Source organism: Scleropages formosus, chromosome 6, assembly GCF_900964775.1.
Source record: "Scleropages formosus chromosome 6, fSclFor1.1, whole genome shotgun sequence".
Taxonomy (NCBI): Eukaryota; Metazoa; Chordata; class Actinopteri; order Osteoglossiformes; family Osteoglossidae; genus Scleropages; species Scleropages formosus.
The window spans coordinates 24,794,224-24,813,114 of NC_041811.1; the positions used below are offsets into that span (position 1 = coordinate 24,794,224).

The window sequence follows — 18,891 nt, forward strand, 5'->3', positions numbered from 1 at the left end:
TTTTCAGTTAGTGGGGGGTGCAGTGGCGCAGTGGGTTGGACCAGGTCCTGCTCTCCAGTGGGTCTGGGGTTCAAGTCCCGCTTGGGGTGCCTTGCGATAGACTGGTGTCCCATCCTGGGTGTGTCCCCTCCCCCTCCGGCCTTACGCCCTATGTTGCCGGGTTGGCTCTGGTTCCCCGCGACCCTGAATGGGATAAGTGGTTCAGAAAGTGTGTGTGTGTGTGTGTGTGTGTGTGTGTGTGTGTGTGTGTGTTTTCAGTTATTATATTCCCATTTCAAGGACATTGATTTGAGTGGTCAATGACAAATGGCTCTTTGCCTTGGTTTTAAATAACTGCTAAGGTAAGCTGTTGAACTCTCAGTTTGGGAAGAACCAAGATTCTTCTTAATTTGCCTAGAAGACATCGAATCCATGAGAGAATCTTGGGGTTTTGTTGCTCAATATCCAAGTTATTGTTTAGATAGGACATTGCTTTACGACAGGTTTAAGTAATTAGCTAGTTAAACTGTAATTTGTCCAGAATTAAATGCTTTTTTTCCCCCCCTTCCCCCCCTAGGGGTTTTGAGTTTATTTTACATGTGTTGCTGGAAGCAAGGGGGGTGTGGTGGCGCAGCAGGTTTAGCCAGGGCCTGCTCTCTGGTAGGTCTAGGGTTTGAGTCCTACTTGGGGTGCCTTGTGATGGACTGGCATCCCGTTCTGGGTGTGTCCCTTCCCCCTCAAGCGTTACGCCCTGTGTTGCTGGGTTAGGCTCCGGCTCACCGTGACCCCACTTGGGACAAGCGCTTTCAGACTGTGTGTGTGTGTGTGTGTGTGTGTGTGTGTGTGTGTGTGTGTGTGTGTGTGTCTTGAAGCAATGCCCTTGATTGAATTTTTTTTTTTTTGGTTACAATTTCATATGTACTAAGTGCATAGTGTTGGCTTGAATGTTTTCCTCAGACATCAAGCCTTTTTTTAATGAGATTTTAGTTAAAATCATACCTGCATAAATGTTAAACTTTTAAATCCAGAATTATGTAATCCAAGATTAATCTCTTGATATATCACTTCTGGTGTTAAACTCAGCTGTAGCTTCAGATTTTAAACATAAGACATCTTAATTCTTTATATGATGTAAACTGGAACCTTTTTCTACACGAATATGGAATATAGGTGACAAATTCAAATACTGTACTTATAATTAGCAATGATTTTTGAAACAATGGATATTTGAAGTGTTTGTTTTCCTCATTCAGCGCTTTTCTCTGAAGTGACCTATAGCACATGGCTTATTCCACTTAATAGTACTTAACATTACCCCATTTTACAGCAGGGTAGCCTTTACTGGAGCAATTTGGGGCAAGTACATTGCTCAAAGGTACTACAGCAGGAGGTGGGATTTGAAGCTGGTTGCAAGGTCACTGTTTCAACCACTATTCTGCCTGCGCCCCTACCCACTTCCTGATCATTATTACCATTTTAAAAGCACCTGCCTATCATAAATATGGTACTCTGTGGATGGCACAGCAGCCCATCACAGGGTAGTCATACAGCATGTATGTTCTCAAATTTTCCACAGACCCACACTTCACAGTTTGATAGAATGACACCTAGTAGAATTAAGAAAGTGGTTTTAAAATTGAGTGCAAGTGCGTGATGAAAGTCGGTTCCTTGGGACTTTCACCTCAATACATTTAAATTTTTGAATGTCGTATCACTATGCACACGATGTCTTGTGAGCCGATGCGAAGGTACAGATCAGCCTCTTGATACATTTGTAAATGCAGAATGATCAAAGCATTCACAAAACTGGCATTTAAAGATGAATTGTGTAACACGTTTTCATGTCACACTTTTACTGGAAGATAAAGTTTTGGTGTGTGAAGCTTATTTAGAATTTGTAATGTGACCCTTGCCTCTTCTGTCTGCATTGCCTTCCCTGCAATGTTAGGCAGTAACAAAGATGTTCAGATGCTTTTTGTTACACATTCCCGATGGCTGATTTGTTAACCCCCCCAAGTCCTCAAGAGACTGAGGTGGTTGGCAGCGATATCTTGGCTGAACGAGGCCTTCAGTTTACCATGGTGATGAAGCCAGTTGTGTTTCACCCCTGTGGAATTTGTGGCTGCAATCAGCAGATGGCTTGGGTCAGGCAGTTTGGTTTGGAATGAGCCATTGGGGAGCCTTGAATCAGTGGTTTTCTGAAGCAGCACAAAGCCCTGTCATGCTGATGGTGAACTGCATACACCATGTGTCCTATTTGATTATAGCACAGTGAAATGGCTCGAACGCTAATGGCTGGCCTCATATTTCTTTGCCACTGGAACATTTCCACCATTTATGGTAGAAGTGCGGTCATAGACTAAAACTGACTTGACAAATTGCACATTCTCTGTACTTTTCCATACCTTTCTCTGCATAGTTCTTCATGGTAGCACATCATGAGGAACAAAGAAATTATTATCCCCCTTTTTTGGAAGTGTACAACTTGTACTAAGAAAACAGTGCCAGAATGGTAAAAAAAAAAAATATTACTTTGTATGTGTTAAATGACTAGCATCTTCAAATAGACTACCCCTTGACACCCGATAGCACAATGGTTAAACTCCTTGATTTGGAACCTGATGTTATTGATTCAAGTCCAGCAAAAGCCTTCAGTTATAAGCAGCCCCCTTCTTTCAAAGCTCCATTGTTGCATGTATTGAATCAGTTTGTATTTCACTGAGACATCATGAAAGTTTTGCTGACTGTTCTTCCCTACTGTGTTACCCATTTTCATATTTGCCAGGTATCTAAATTTCTTCATCTGTAGTGTAATGCATTTTTGTTTTCTCTGAGTTGAACATCGCTTTGGTCTAAAGTGTCTGCTAAAATAATAAACGTAACTACAAATCCACATGATTGGATTGATGTTAGGGTGAGATTTTAAGTTCTTCAAATTCTACCTGTTGATGAGGTGTTGGGGTCACATAGCTGCTTGTTACTGGTGAAGTGTGAGTGACATTCTATATGTTTGACGGAGTTGGAGTTGTTGTTGTTGGCAAGCTTCTTCAGTTTGTGTGTGTGTGTGTGTGTGTGTGTGTGTGTGTGTGTGTACATGGGTGTGTGTGGTTAAAGATACACAGGAACATGTGGTGTCCGGGCACAGTGTACTCATCTGGAAGCAGTGATAGGGGTGCAGCAGGCTACTCTCAGGCTGAGATAAGCAGGGAAACAACCAGCAAGTCTGTGGCAGTGGGGCGATAGGAGTCCTTGAGAACAAACTGCGGGCGGCATAATTCAGGGTCCGTGAGCGTGTTTTTCCTTCATGGACTCGAACAGTTGAATTAAGTCAGGATATTTTTTTGTTTTGTTTTCTAGAAGTGTGCAACCATGCATGTATGGCAGTTGGTGCCAAAAAAGTCATGTTATAATTGGTCACTACATAAGTACCACCTTCACTAGTATGGCATAATGCACAACATTTTATTCTATAACCTTTGGAATTTTTTTGTGCTGAGTGTTTGTGTAGCTGGTCATATAGATGATTTACAGAAACCCTGTAATCATGTTAAGTGTACACCTGCAGTAAGGATTTGGATGAGCAAGCTCAGGAAGATGGATGACTGACAAACCTGTACTTTGAGCTGTATTCAGTTATGAGCCAAAGCATAGTGTGACATTCCTCAACAACTTCATGACCAGCAAAGAAATATTAGACTTTCTGAAGATTATTTAATTTTATAAATGAAAATTGCAGACTGAAAATGAGTAATGAAATGTATTGATTACAATAATGAGTTATTCCAGGAAGAAACCAAAGGGTGAATTTGAGAAACTCCAATGTGTGTTACTACTATTGATTAGAAGATGTCTGTCCTTGTGAACAATTTACGTGGCTCGGGTTTTTTTTTTTTTTTTTTTTTTGGAAGATTAAGGACCCTCCTCAAGCCAGGGTAAGATGGGGAACCCGCCTTGACCTTTTTGGCAACTCTGAAGCCCTTGTCTCTTACGTTTTGTGCTGTCCCTATTAAGTATGTATTATCTTAAGTAGTAGAAATGCTCAAGTTGTACTGAAATTGGAGAGCACATCTGTGCAGAGCTATACCTGACAACAGTAGTTTAGAATTGCAGTTTAAAGTGCTGCAGCCAAGCGGTGTACTCCACTGACACATACAGCTAAGGTACTGAAAGATTATTGCAAAACTGTAGGTTTGGTTTTCACTAATTTTTAATAGTTGCACAGTGGCGCAGCAGGCTTGGCCGGGTCCTGCTCTCTGGCGGGTCTGGGGTTTGAGTCCTGCTTGGGGTGCCTTGCGACAGACTGGTGTCCCGTCCTGGGTGTGTCCTCTCCCCCTCCAGCCTTGCACCCTGTGCTGCTGGTTCACTTGGGACAAAGCGGTTTCAACCAGTGTGTATATTTGAGTCATTTCTTGAAACTGTATTATTCTTAGTCACCCCATAGTGTTGCTGTCCAGTAAAGGATTGTTGTTAGGACATTGCCAAATGGAAATTGTCACGCATTTAGTTGAAACACCACTTCTGTTAGTATTGTAATTATAGAAAAAATAAAGTTTGGGATAAATAATGGCAAACTTTTTAAAAAATAAAATGAACAAGGTCAGGCAGTAATGATTCATTTGATTGGAGAGGTGTATATACCATTAGTGGTGGTTAAGCAGATGGGGTGCAGTCTAATCTTGTACGTGTCAAGTCTGGGGAATAATTGGTGGGGGTCATAGATTTACAAAGACTTTGTTAAAAATAGTATAAAAAAGAGAGGGGGATGCACATGGGTAAGGATTGCAGAACTGCAAAATAGCTTTTAAATTCTGTCTTCACATTTTCAGTTGATATACTTTCTGTAAGTGATTTTATGGTATATTACCAATTACAGAGAGGAACTGGGGATGTGATTGAAATGAAAGTGAAAGGTTTGGCTTCATATCATGTATAGATTTTCTCTAGGCATGAAGCTTGTACCTGTCTTTTGTCTTTGTCCTTTAAATCTTGTACTGTTACTGGGGGGTACAGTGATTGCGGATTAATTTACCAGTTTACCATTGATCTCTTCTGTTTGCATCGAGCACTGGCAGTGTTGCTCTTAAAGAAGTTCTGTGATGTGCACTACATCAACAAAGAGCAGAAGTAACATTCAACAGTCAGTGAACTGTTGTTAATGTACAGGTGCTGCCAGAACAGCATGAGCTTATGATGCAGCTGACAGGTGGAAATTTCCCAGTACTTTTCCAGAATTCAGAGGTGAGCTGTGTGTCATGTAAGCCTCGAACATATTTTCAAATCAGGTTTCAACCGGTTTGGTGCAACATGTAAACCACATCAATAAGCAGTTCGATTGAATCAAGTCTCCCCCCCCCTCTGTTTCCTTATGTAAAATACTTGCAGCATGTGCCATTTTTTTCATCTCATCAGTCCTTAAGTGTGATCCAAATATAATTTTCTGAATTATAATGGCAGTCGTGGCATTAGAAGGAAAAGTTACCTGTTGGTAATTTTAATTTTTCTGTCTTTTGACACATCATTAGAGCTATTACGTCGTAATAATTTATATTCTTACTCTTTCACGTTAGTTGAGAAAGTGATTGCAAGTAAAATGAGGATCTTATGTGTACATTAGATTTTGGTAAATAAGCATATTTCCTGCATAGGAAAGATGTGATAAGTAAACCACACAAAAGTTGCAGTCACCAGGGAATAAAAATTTGATTTCATACTATAGTGAAGCAATGAAATGGGGGGGGGGGGTGCTGGTTGAGTTCATTATAGCTGGTGTTCAGGACAGCAGGATGGTCACCTTTTCTTATTTAGTGTGTCAAAATCTTCCACTGTCCATCCTGGCTACCTCCTTGGGAACAGTTATCCCTCATACCCCATTCCACTGTTGTGACACAGTGAGCTTCTCTAGCCTCCCATCTGCTGTGTCGGAGGACAAGAACAGTATGATAGTCTGTGTAGAAAGACTTGGATTATACTGCAAGAATGGGGAGGATGGGAGACCAGAAAGCTCAGAGCACAAAAGAAGTGTTTTGCCTCTGTAAAACCAGTTCATTAATCTGCCCCCCACCCCACCCCACCCCAACCACACTGTAGGGTAGTTTCTGGCTTTTGCAACATGTAGTCATAAGGTTTGTCTGGCACCACTGTTGTGTTTCAGAAAGACAAGTTAGTTAGGCACAAAGAGTTTCACTGTGGAAGTTCAAAGTTTAAATAGCCTGGATTACAGCATCTTGTCTGTTTTTAAAAAAAAAAAAAAAAAAAAAAAGGCTGACATGTGACCTTCCAGTCAGTGTCTTCACCTGCCACACCCTCTTTACTGTGATTCCACAGGAGCTTTGTAGAGGCAGCTGAGTGGGAGTTTGCAGAGAGACATGACCCTCACCTCTGGCAGCTGGTAATGCACAGGCATCAAAGAATACCTGAACCTACATGCAGCAGAAGGTTAAATAAGATGGTTTTTTTTTTTTTTTTCTTCCCTGCTGACGCACCAAAGGTGTTTTATGGCTTTAATACTGGAGATTAAGTCTTGTGAGGTGTAGAATTTAGGTAGTGGGCCCTTAATGGGCTATTCTACAAAGGACCCAGGAACTACAGCATCCTGCATTAGTCTACAAGAGCTGTTGATGGTGATCAGTTAATCATCAGTGTCTTAATCGCTGTGAGCACATAAACAATAATTTACAACCAACTTATTGGAAGATCTAATAATGTGATACACAATAGGTTGGAACACTAAGTAAAGGGAACTTCACGTAACTAAGGGGACTCTGTTTCAGTTTGACTTGCAAAGATTTTAAAGAGCTTTTGATTCTGGTTTATGCACTGAGAAACCCGAAGCATGAAATGGCTCATTAAACCTGGAATTCAGAACTTTTTACAAAGCCATACAATTAAAGGAAGAATTTTAAACTGTTGAATTTCAAATGTAAATCAAATTAAAAATTGGCCAGTACTGTTTTTAAATTGAATGCGTGCAAAAGTTGACTGTTTAATAAAGATATTTTGTGGCAGCTACATTTGCTGTTTGCTTAACAATGAGGTTTTTTTTTTTTAATCAACTGTGGTCTTTGATTATTTTGTGTTGCAATTGCACAAATGAAGTTGAAAAAATGTCATCTAGACATTGACACTTTGAGAAATATAGCAGTAAAACTGCTTCTTAATTCAAAAATATGTATAACATAGAAGAAATTTCAGAGCGTTATTAGCAACTATACATACGTGAATGTTTTGCAAGTTAAGGCAGTTGTGGCTAGATGCGAGGGAGAGGTGGCCACAGGGGTAGGACAAGAGGTGCCAGACAACAAGGTTTTATGCTCATGAGGCTGTCCTTGCAAACCAACACTGGGATGTGGTCCCTTTAGCTCAGGACAAAACGAGTACATTTGTACCACATGCTGACAAACATGTTTGTTCTGAATCTGTCACTCCCCTAGTACAATAGGGTTTGGATTTGAAGGTAGGGCATTTTTAATGTTTTCTCTGGCTTGCTGTCCTTTCTCTTTCTCACTATTTCGTTCTCCTCTCTCTTTCTCCAGAACCTCAGAAGGAACATCTTTCTTTTGGTCTTGGGTGTGTAAAACAACTCACTGAATAGGATTTGGTAAGCATTGTGTGGTTTTCTCAGACATTTTAAAGCAGACTTTAACATTGCTTCATGTTAAAAAATGATCAAATAAAAGGTCCCTGTTTCTCACTGTGCAGCCAGGATGAAGCAACAGCAAGGCCCTGTCTCGTTTGAGCTTTTGATGAAAAATGGAATATATATGTTTTGCAACTAGTTTTTAATTTGTTTTGGTTCTGATGGTTTTTTTTTTTTTTAAACAGAATCTAACCCATAATTGAATAAAGGGATTAGGCTGTATTAAGCTTTTATCAACTAATGTATTAGGCTGGGGGGAGGGGGTACAATGGGTTTGGCCAGGGCTTGCTGTGTGGTGGGTCTGGGATTCAAGTCCTGCTTGGGGTGCCTTGGGACAGACTGGTGTCTTGTCTTGGGTATGTCCCCACCCCCTCCAGCATTGCTGGGTTTGGCTTTGGTTCACTGCAGCCCCACTCGGGACAAATGGTTGTACGTGTGTGTGTGTGTGTGTGTGTGTGTGTGTGTGTGTGTGTGTGTTAGGCTGACTTACGAAAACTTCAGAGTTAGGAGGCTTCCAGTTCTGACGGTGTTTATAAGTTGAGGTACAAGTGAACTTGCAAAACAGACAAAAGGAGGTAGTCAGCGTAACAGCTACCCTGACTCAGTTCTGGGAACTTTCCTGTTCCTTGCAAGGCTTCCTCAAAAATCCTTCCCAGATTTCACCCAAGTCCTCCACCTAGCCTCTTGAAAGTCCTTGTTGATTTCATCAGTTGCCAGCTGCTGGGCTTCAGTATCCTGTTGAGGCAATGGTGGGAAATGGGAAGTTGTCAGTCACAATCCCATCATGGCAGTACTGCCCACAATCATATTTCATTCTGTTTAGTGAAGTGATGAAAGAACAAATATCACTCAGTCTTTCATTAACTCACTCATCAGCTTTATGTGTACTTGGTCTTGTATTCTTTCTACTTGTTTGGTAGAATTTAAAACTTTCTTTGAAAAACCTGTGGCCTCAAAAACACTAGTTTAAAGATTGACATTGTAAGCTGCCTTTGGCAAAGGTGTCGGCTAATTTTTTTTTTTTTTTTTTGGAAGTTTATTGCTGTATGGACATATGTTAAAATGTAAAGTTTCCATTGCTTTGTAGTGTTGCAGGTGAATTTTTGTCAAAACATCCTCCAAACATAAAATGCAATTTCTTCCCCCGCCCCCCTTGAAGGACCTATCCACTAAGCTTCCAGGCAGAATCGTAATGCTTCACTTTCACGACCCATCTCTTTCAGGTGGATGTGACCACGTTCACTTGACTCATCATGGAGACGTCAGTTTGCTCAACAGTACATCACAATGGTGGCCTACCCAGCAGTCTCAGCTGCTCTAAACATGGAGAGGGCTTGCTGAGAGTCCATCTGTACCACAGTAATCAGAGTGAAGCTGAAAGCACCTCACTCTCCTACCCTCCTGGGGAGTATGTTGCTGAAGAGCTCTGTATAGATGCAGCGAAGGAGTGTGGTAGGTAAACCTGCTGCCCTGAAACAATGCCAACATGACGAAAGAAGGAATACTTTTGCAATTGAATGTCCATTTTCTCGCAATCCAATTTTTTCAGAGACTAAATTTAATCACTTGGTGTAATATATTTTGCACATGAATTGTTACTTTATTGTGTATAAAGACTGACTCATTTAGAATTTAATTTTTTTGACATCAGGAGCTAGAAACCTACATACAGGTAGAGATAGCACTTGGAAGGATTGCAAATATGTCCACATGCATAGATCTTGGGGTTAAGGTCAAAAGAACAATGTATTACAGGTGTGTTCATATAGCACATTTTAATAACTTCCAGACGGAGTTCAGGAATTTCAGAATTCCTTACAGTTGCCATGTAAATCAGTTAATTTTTCCAGTGGGTGAAATTTTAAATTCTTCAGTCATCCACATATTTACAGAGGGAACTTCTGGGGTGGACCACAACATTAAAATGCATTTCCTTGCTAAGTATGTAAAGTATTAAGCCTGCATACCATGACATCATAGAAGAATTTGTGTTGTGGTTTCACACAAGATGGATTATACATTTATCAAAGGTTTTTTTTGAATGATTGCATGAACACCATTTCAGTTGGTTTGTATCTTATCACATTCTCAGAAAAATGTATTTGGAGAGCCTTTGCATTTAGAACTTTAACTTCCACATACATGGATGCACACAACCATACCTAAGTTATGATTTTTAAAAAAGAAATAAATTTAAATATCTGGTCTAGAAACCATCCACATCAGCTGCTTAAACAACTGTTGACATTACCTAGTAAGAATAAGGAAAATATCACTTAGGTAGCTGACAGTATTAGCGTAACAGACTCGTATTGCTGATTAAAACAAATCTGGATCTGTTATACATTCTGGGGCAGTTTTGCACATTTTTTTTGTTTTTCCACTACAGGAGCTGTTGAGAACCAATTTGGATAAATTAAAATATTAATTTAAATTGGCTTGCAACAGCTGAAATTTATACATCTTATTTGTTTTTTCTGCCAAATTAAAATTGACAAATCCATGTTTTGAATGGACTCATTTTAGAACTTATGTACCTGCTAGCAGGTGTTGAAAGTAAAAATGAACAAACATCATATAAATGACATTGTAGCCAGTGCTTTAAATTTTGAATCGTATAGGATTTCTCAGCAGGTGGTGTAGTGGTATTAGCTACCACTTTGTATCTGAGGGACCCAAGTTTGAATCCCTGCTGTAGTACCTTTTAAACAAGAAACTTACCTTGCATTCATACTTTAGAATGCCCTGCTGTATAAATGGGTAAATAATTGTAAGCTGCTTTTGATTTAAAAATGTCTTGTAAATAAGTGCAGTGAGAAGTAACCATTTGTGGGCTATTCATTGGCCCAGCTGTGTTTTATGGTTGGTTGATATGGAAACACAGTACTTCACTGGTGGGATGAAAGGGTGTAAAGGGTGGTGACAAGATGTAGGGCCCAAAGAGGAAAGCCAGTAAGTCCACTGATGAACACTTGTGTAAACTACTGTCAGTTTGACATATTAAAATAGGCCATGCTCTAGCACGTATGCAAACACATTCGGGTTTTTACACACCAACTTCCTGAGAGGTTTAAGAGCTGCATCTACTAGAAGAAACTCAACATCCTCTAGCTGTGATTTTGCATTATACTGAAAGTAGTACATAAACATCACTGGTTTATGAACTTTTTTTGGGAGGGTGGCACGTATATCCAAGATGTTTCACAGTCTACTTCAAGTTCACATTGATAGGACTGCCTAAGAACCCTGGCTGAATGTCAGCTCTATAATCTTTCTCAAGAAGGGATGTAAATATGGATTAATAATGTGGTTAGTGTAATGTTGAAGCAGGTTTAAGTTTGTTGTGCTGGTAGGAAAGGTGATGTCTTGGTGCTTCATGCATGGGTGATCAACCAAATCAAACACTGCACCTTTGAAATAAGAACTTTTGTTTCATCTCTCTTGCCTGAAGATAAGTCCCCAAAAAACATTAGTCATTGCTGCTCCTCTACCACCTTGTAAAATTTAGATTCTCTGTCAAAAACAATAATTGGCTGAGTTTATTTTGAGTGCTTGGGGGGGGGTTTTGTCTATTATTGCCATATCTTGGTCAGTCAATGTGAGGGCTGTTCTCAGTCAGTGCTGACGTAGGGCAGCATGCTTCCTGTGTCACCACCGCATCCTGTTTTGGATCCTACGTTTGACTTCTACTTTGCCTGTTGTCATGTGTTTGTGCTTCTGGGCCTGGTGTTTGTCTCGGATGTACAACCACATTAGCTCTCACCACACATTTGTCCCTCTGGCCTATTTTCAGACCCACCATTCATTCCCCCCCATCTTTCACGTCATCTAGAAATAGCTTAATAATGAAACAATTGATGTGCTTCCATACTTTGCATTCAGATCCATGCACATGTGCTACAATTCTTCCTTGAGCCAGTGGACTGGCTCAGCATACAACTGTTCATGTGAGGTGCTTTGTTATTAATTCGGTAAACTTTCTGCCATGAATCTATTGACATTTTAATGAAGAAAGCAAATAATGAGAGGAACGATGTGCTTCATGGGTATGAAGTACTTAGATTGTGACAATTAGGGTGAGTTGTTAATTAGCTGTTTTTAAAAAGGAATTAAACTGGTAGAGATATATGGTTTGGTTACTGACAGACACATCAAGAAGGAATTATAAGAATGCCATACTGTACAATGGTTTTGTGAAATTAATTTTTCACTAGATAACGTGCATGTAGCATGTTTTATTGTGTGTATATATTAGGCTTCATTTTGCAGTCTGTTCTGAACAATGGATGCAAACAGTTTTCTCCCATAACTGGAATGCAAAGTGCAGCTTGTACCTTGAGTTCAAATTAGGTTTTCTTTAAGCAAAATTTACTCCACAAAATTCTCAGAAAGCCTGTTAATTGTGTTTTGTAATAGCTCTCTGCTTCTTGATCATGTTCTTAACCACAGAATACTCGCACAGCCCAATAATGCACCCATGAGTTCATTTGGGTAAACTCTGAACACTTTACTATAGACTCTGCTAGCTGGTACTGAATAGTAATTACTTCCAGATGTGGTAAGAGTAGAAAATTTCTAAGGCTTTGTGTTAGCCATTGCCAAGAAATATACCCATATCTTACTTTAAAAGTCTGCAGTTACAGTGGTAATTTGCTGAAGTGTGGGGTGGTAACGTGACTGTCTCAGCGCATCAACTAAGTGCTTTGCAAAAGAATGTATAGTTTCATAAGACCATCATATTGTAAAAGAGCTCTGTACATACTGATACATAGAACATGTTTACACAACCACCACAGAAGTTTGGGTTTGTTTGTTTTTTGGATAACCACTTTGTCGTAGCCTGCGTGCATTTGTTGTAGCTCTTCTTTCAGAAGGGGAATGTACTGGTAATACCATGTGATCATATTGCTTTGTTAAACATTTGAAGTGGTTCTTAATATGGCACAAAGCCTGTGACTTTTTCTTAGTAGGTACAGTCACCTCCGACATATGAATGCTTAAAAAAAAAAAAAAAACACTTGCATTTATGAAGAACGTTAATACCATTTTTCACTGTTTACAAAGCACTGGGGTGACGGTCGCAACTCTGTCAAATAGTCTGTTTCATCCTTCAGATATTCCTTTATGCTTATGGGTGAGGCACGCATGCTACAGTTACCATGTGAGCACGTTTGGTCAGGATCTCTCCACTTTTCAGTTTGTGCCGTTTTTCATAATACCTTCCTTAAAGGCACTACAGTAGGAGGTGGGATTCAAAACTACTGCACCTTCTGTTTTTGCATATAATTATTATTGCCCTTGTCCACTGTTAATGCCAGTTGGGCCACCAATCCTGTAACGTTTTCCTAGGGCTTCTTCAGAATGTTGTTTGTTCAAAAAACTTTCACTCCGCTACCTAACCTTGGTGATTGGAGAATTGTGCACTGAAACTTCAACATAACCCATTGTCTTATGTACCTCAGCTATTTCTCTGTATTTTCTATCCTCAGATTTTTTTGACCTAGCTTGCCCTTTTACACACACATTGTCTGAACCGGTTGTCCCATACGGGGTTGTGGGGAGCCGGAGCCTAACCCGGCAACACAGGGCGTAAGGCTGGAGGGGTAGGGGACACATCCAGGACGGGATGCCAGTCCGCCGCAAGGCACCCTAAGCAGGACTCGAACCCCAGACCCACCGGAGAGCAGGACCCTGTTCAACCCACTGCGCTACCGCACCCCCCTTGCACTTTTAATCTTACAAAAATTAGTATACAGAGCCTTTATTAGATGTGTTCAAAATAAGGCCAACATTTTTCTGTCCATTTCTTAACTGGTACCAGTAATACTACATGAACCCTGACCCTAATGAACTAAAATTATTTCTTATATAGTGTATAGTCCCAGGCTAAGAAAAATGTTCTTTGGAGAATTCAGATATGATTTAGTGCAAGAGGAGGCTTAATTTTTTTTTTTTTTAAAAAAAAAAAAAAAAAGGCAGACCAAGAATTTGTTGTAATTCCACATTAAAGTCTGTGTGCCTAGTTTTTGCCCTCATCTGTTGTCGACAGTCAGTCTGTTTTATTTTGACAGCAAAGGGTGTCTCAGCCACAGGCATGAAGCCAGTTTGGAGTTATGCTCATTTGAAGGCAGGAGGTTGTACCCTTTATAAAAAGACATCAGCTGTTCTAATTGCATATGACCTCTGTCCCGTAGGTGTGACGCCCATGTACTGTTGTATGTTTGCCCTGATGAGGGAGAGTGACTGCATGTGGTTTGCACCTAACCATGTATTCCACATAGATGAGTCTACTAATGAGGATGTGGTCTTCAGAATCCGGTAAGAACATTTTTATTTTTAAATTTGGTGGGGGCAAATGCATAACTGGAACAGTCATGGAAAATGGCTAAAGGCGAACATCCAGCATCCTCTTAAAGGAATCTCCTAATAAAGTGTGTGTTGCAAAGGAAGTCACTGTTTGTGAAAGGGGAAAATTGAGATCTGTTTATGTCTTTATCTGATGAACTGCAACAACAACTAACTCTTGTCTGACTTTTCTTCTGTATTTGTTGCTTATAATTGAACTTCTTGCTGGATGTTCCATCTGACCTCATTAACCCCCTCTTGTTCCTTTTGAATGGTTGGTAATGTGCAACAATAATAAGCTGGTGACCCTTCTCCCTCTTGCTCAGGTTCTACTTCCCAGGCTGGCACAGCAGCGGCCCTTCCAGTGCATATCGATACGGAGCAACCAAGGGAACAGAGACCCCGGTCTTAGATGACTCCGTCATGGCTTATCTGTTCGCCCAGGTGAGGGTTAAGCCCAGGTTTGTTTAATCATGTGATTACTGGGATTCTTCTGCTTTCGCTTTTATATAATTATACAGGGCAGATTATTGTCTTGTGGTTAAACCTGCTTCCTTTAGACCTGATGTTTTCTGTTTCAAAACTCACCTGTTGTGGTAGTACCCTTGAACTACTTTTTCTGATCCAGTAAAAATCCCAGCTATATAAGTGGGTAAATAATTGTAATTTAAGATTGTAAGCTGCTTTGGGGAAAAGCATCTGCTAAATATAAATGTAATGGCACAGTGGCACCACATGTAGTGCTACCGCCTCACAGCGACTTGACTGTTGGGGCATAAGTTTTTGAATTCAGCTTCATCCTATCCAGTGTGTACCTTCTTTAGCCTTGTGTCCTGTGCTTCAAGATAGGTTCACAACAGTACAGAGTAACTTGGAAAAGCAGTTACTGGCAGGTGTTTTTCCCCCCCTCTCTCTTCCCTCTAATTCAAAGCTATTCGACTGCTGAATGCTCTTGGAATGTAAGCTGGATGTTAATTGGTCTCCTCTTTTTAAAAAAAAAAAAAAAAAAAGTCAGATTTACTGTGTTACATAAGAGTCGCTGTTCCTGAATTCCTCATTGGTTCATGTATGTGAGCTCATGTTTGGATTTGAAATAAGGGTTAACAAACAGACCAATCAACATTTTAAGGCAGAAAAACTTGTGCGTTAGCCCTTTGAATTCATGTTTATTTCTGGTAGTATATGTTTTATAAAAGTTGAGTCAAAATTCGTATTTGAAAACTCCTGAATACCTGTGCTTGGCTTCTCAAAACTTGTTCAGTCCCTCACTTTTTATAACCACTTGACCTGGTCAGGGTCGCAGCAGTCCAGAGCCTGTTCCAAACTTGGATACAAGGCAATAGGGAACTGGCCCATAGCCTATGCACAGTCACACACAACGAGTGATTTTGTGTTTCGCAAGTTGATCTGAACTGCCTGCTATTTGGCTGTGGGATATAGCCAGAGCACCCGGAAGAAACCCATGCAGACATGGGAACAACAAGCAAACTCCCCATGGGCCGAGCTGGATTCAATCCTACACCTGAACAGCCAAGGTGATGTGAGATGGCAGCACTGCCTGTTGTGCCACTCTGCCATCACTTTTCAAAACTATATTGGTAAATGATGGCAACATTGTTTGTCCTGTGCAGAATATTTTAAAGGTGACAATGTGACATAATGACAATTGTAAAATGGCTTTTGGAGATGTGACCTTTATCTCTAAGCCTTGCACTTAAGCTGGATACTAATAGTGTTGCGAGTAAGTTGCAATAAACAAGTACAAGACATGAATCTTAAATTGAGAAATTTGTCCATGTGTTTAAAAATTTTTGAAATGCATCTGGTTTGAACAGAATAGTGACACAGAGGGTAGCTGAATACAAAATAATTGCAAGTAATCCTAAAACTTAATGGGGGAATCCAAGCCTTGCAATTCAGAGAACACTGAAACTTATACTTTAATTGCTAAAGTGAACAATTATCACCCAGAGCAAAAGTTGTTATAGAGGTCTTATCTTTAGTGCTCAGGCCTGAATCATGCATTATCTGCTGAGAACTCCATTTTTTTTTTGTGTTTTTGGGATGGTGGTTTAAATATCTAATTTTTTTTTTTTGGACAGTGAACCAAGAAATTTGTTTTGGTCTTCCATGTGCTGTGTAATATTGAATATCTGCAGCTCTCTGAACTACTCTGATCAAGAGTATGACTTGTAAATATGCTGATTTATTCAAGCAATATTTTTCATATTTGGAAACCAGTGCAAAATTGGAAGGTTTGGTTTAGAAGGAATAGAGGCTTTTCAGATGTCTCCCCCCCCCCCCCACCTTTTGGACAGTTGAAGTGCATGAGTACTTTGCTTATTTCTTTGTACATCATGCCCCTTTCCTATATAATGTCAGTGTCATATAGCACACTGGAAACCCTCTGACACCGAATCTAGTGAAAATGGACACTAGATCATCCTAGTGACTTCACCCCAATATTTGTCGTCTTTCAGGATGGGTTCAGCTCAGCAGCACCCTTTCTTTTCCATGCACCAAGTTCAAAAATTTTCAACAATTTACCACCCCTTTTTATGTGTCTTTTTGGTTTGTACTAAAGCTGGTAAAAAGGCAATAGATCAGTTTTTATATCGTAGTCATTATCCTTGGTTTACAGGCCACATTTGGAAATGTTTCATTATATGGCAAATCAACAGTGGATTTTCTTCATTGCTGAATGTTTTTACTGCAGTTATCCCATTAAAATCTACTGTACTTGACAGTTTATTTTTCCATGAGATATACTTGACTGCTTTCAGCAAATGGGTTGCAGAATAATTTTTATATTGGCAAGATTAGGGTTGTTATGCGACTTCCATCTAGAAAATCACATGGACAACTATACTTGGATTTAATCAAAATCTCTCTCTCGCGCGCACACGCACACATTGGCTGAAGCTCCTTGTCCCGAGCGGGGCAGCGGTGAGCCGGAGTCTAACCCAGCAACACATGGAGTAGGGCTGGAGGGGGAGGGTACGCACCCAGGATGGAACGCCAGTCCACCACAAGGCACCCCAAGATGGACTCGAATCCCAGACCTGCCAGAGAGCAGGACCCAGCCAAATCCGCTGTGCCACCACGCCCCCCCCCCTTAATCAAAATTAAGCAGTTTGAATTATGACATATTAGCAAAACTACATTCAGGGAAAAACCCAGAAGTTTCAAATTTGTCTCAACAAGAAAATTCCTGAAACTGTGTAGGGATTACTGTGGAAGAGAGCCTGTTGGAATTAACATAGCCCAGAAATTTCTTTGTAAGTAAGGAAGCTATGTGTTCTCTCAGTTCTTGTTTTGTGCAGACTTGATAATTCACACAGGAATGCTTAGTTTAATACCATGGCAAATTAAATGGAAACTTAAAATTCATGGCTGAACATGTGTAGCAATACATATATTCATAGTTCTGGGTTTATGAATTTGTGGGTTTATGAGTCACCTTGGTGAATAAGGTGTGTGGGCTAGTAACACTACATAGTATCCATTGTAAGTTGCTTCGGAGAAAGGCGTCTGCTAAGCAAATAAATAAAATGAATTTGGTAGCAGGTAGTATAGTGGTAAAAGCCACTGAATCTGAAGGTCACAATTCATACTCCCACCTCTTACTGTAGTACCCTTGAGCAAGGTGCTCACCCTGAATTGATTACACTGTTCAATTATTTATTGATTGAAAATTACCCAGCTCTGTGAATGAGTTAATTATGTGTAGGTTAATAGTTTAAGTCTTTTTGGCTGGGACGCTAGTCGCATATACTGCTCTAGATGAAAGTATGCAAACCTTAATGGGATGGTAATTGTTTTAAGAATAAACTTGTTTAATATTTAGATTTTATTAAAAAAAAAAGATTTTATACATCTGATTCTACTTACTGTCTTGGTTTAACAAATGCAACTTGGGGTTCTCTTATTTTTGTACCTTCACTACTTCTGTTTTTCTACTACGCACGATTTCCTTTAAACCAACATGTTGGCACAGCGATAAGCACTGCTTTGTCACAGCACTTGGGTGGTCCGAGAGGATGTGGGTTTTGATCCCTGCTCAGTCTGTGTGGAGTTTGCATGTTCTCCCTGTGTCTGCGTGGGTTTTCTCCAGGTGCTCCTGTTTTCTCTCTCAGTCCAAAGACATGCTGTTCAGGTTCACCCATAGTGTGCGTGACAGAGTATGTTTCACTGATGTATGGATGAGTGACCCAGTGTAAGTAGTGTATCTAGCAGTGTAAGTCACTGCAGTGAATAAGGTGTGTGGGCTGGTAACACTACACACAATTCATTGGAAGTCGCTTTGGAGAAAAGCATCTGCTAAATAAATGTAATTTAAACCAGTATATGGAATTTTGTAATTACATACTTGTAATGTCAGATGACAAAGACTGGCTATAATAAGTTTGTGGTAACACTAAGGGATACAAGGGTTTCACATAGCTTCAAGCAGCACTGTAAGTGTGCGCCACTGTTGTAACTATTGAAAGGAATTGTGGTGTTGTATCTGAAACATATACAGTTGCACGTGTGTGTGTTCTGGAGCTTTGGATTACATCTCTGCATTGTGTCAAGATCTACTGTTAAAATATGCTGAAGTGCAATGAAGCGTGTGTTCCTGGAGTCCCTTCTCCTGATTTATCCTTTAATAACACTGCTGGTTGACTTCTTGGGGAAGGGTACAGCCTGGATGGGATGCTAGTCGATCAGAGTAGCCACACATACAGTCACTCACCCATTCACACACTAAGGGAAATTGAGTCACTAATCCACCTGAACTACTCATCTTTGGTCTCTGGGAGGAACCTGAAGCGCAGAGTAAACCCAGACACACGTAAACATGGGGAGAACATGCAAATTCCACACAGAGTACATGAGGGTCAAGCTCATGTTCTCTCATACCATCCAGGTGCTGTAAACAACCAAATTTA

General features: G+C 40.2%; 1 protein-coding gene across 3 annotated transcripts in view; it reads left to right on the forward strand.

The window, feature by feature from the left end:
• LOC108934741 (tyrosine-protein kinase JAK2-like) overlaps positions 1-18,891 on the forward strand; it is a 42,190-nt gene that overhangs the window by 5,802 nt on the left and 17,497 nt on the right. The window contains exons 2-5 of one of the 3 annotated variants that reach the window (XM_018752817.2): positions 7,512-7,576; positions 8,839-9,067; positions 13,810-13,933; positions 14,287-14,404. In XM_018752817.2, coding sequence (XP_018608333.1) covers positions 8,869-9,067; positions 13,810-13,933; positions 14,287-14,404 — 441 coding nt within the window. In that variant the 5' untranslated portion in view covers positions 7,512-7,576; positions 8,839-8,868. The remainder of the gene's footprint in view (positions 1-7,511; positions 7,577-8,838; positions 9,068-13,809; positions 13,934-14,286; positions 14,405-18,891) is intronic. The other 2 variants (XM_018752808.2, XM_018752826.2) reach the window with 2 other exon arrangements.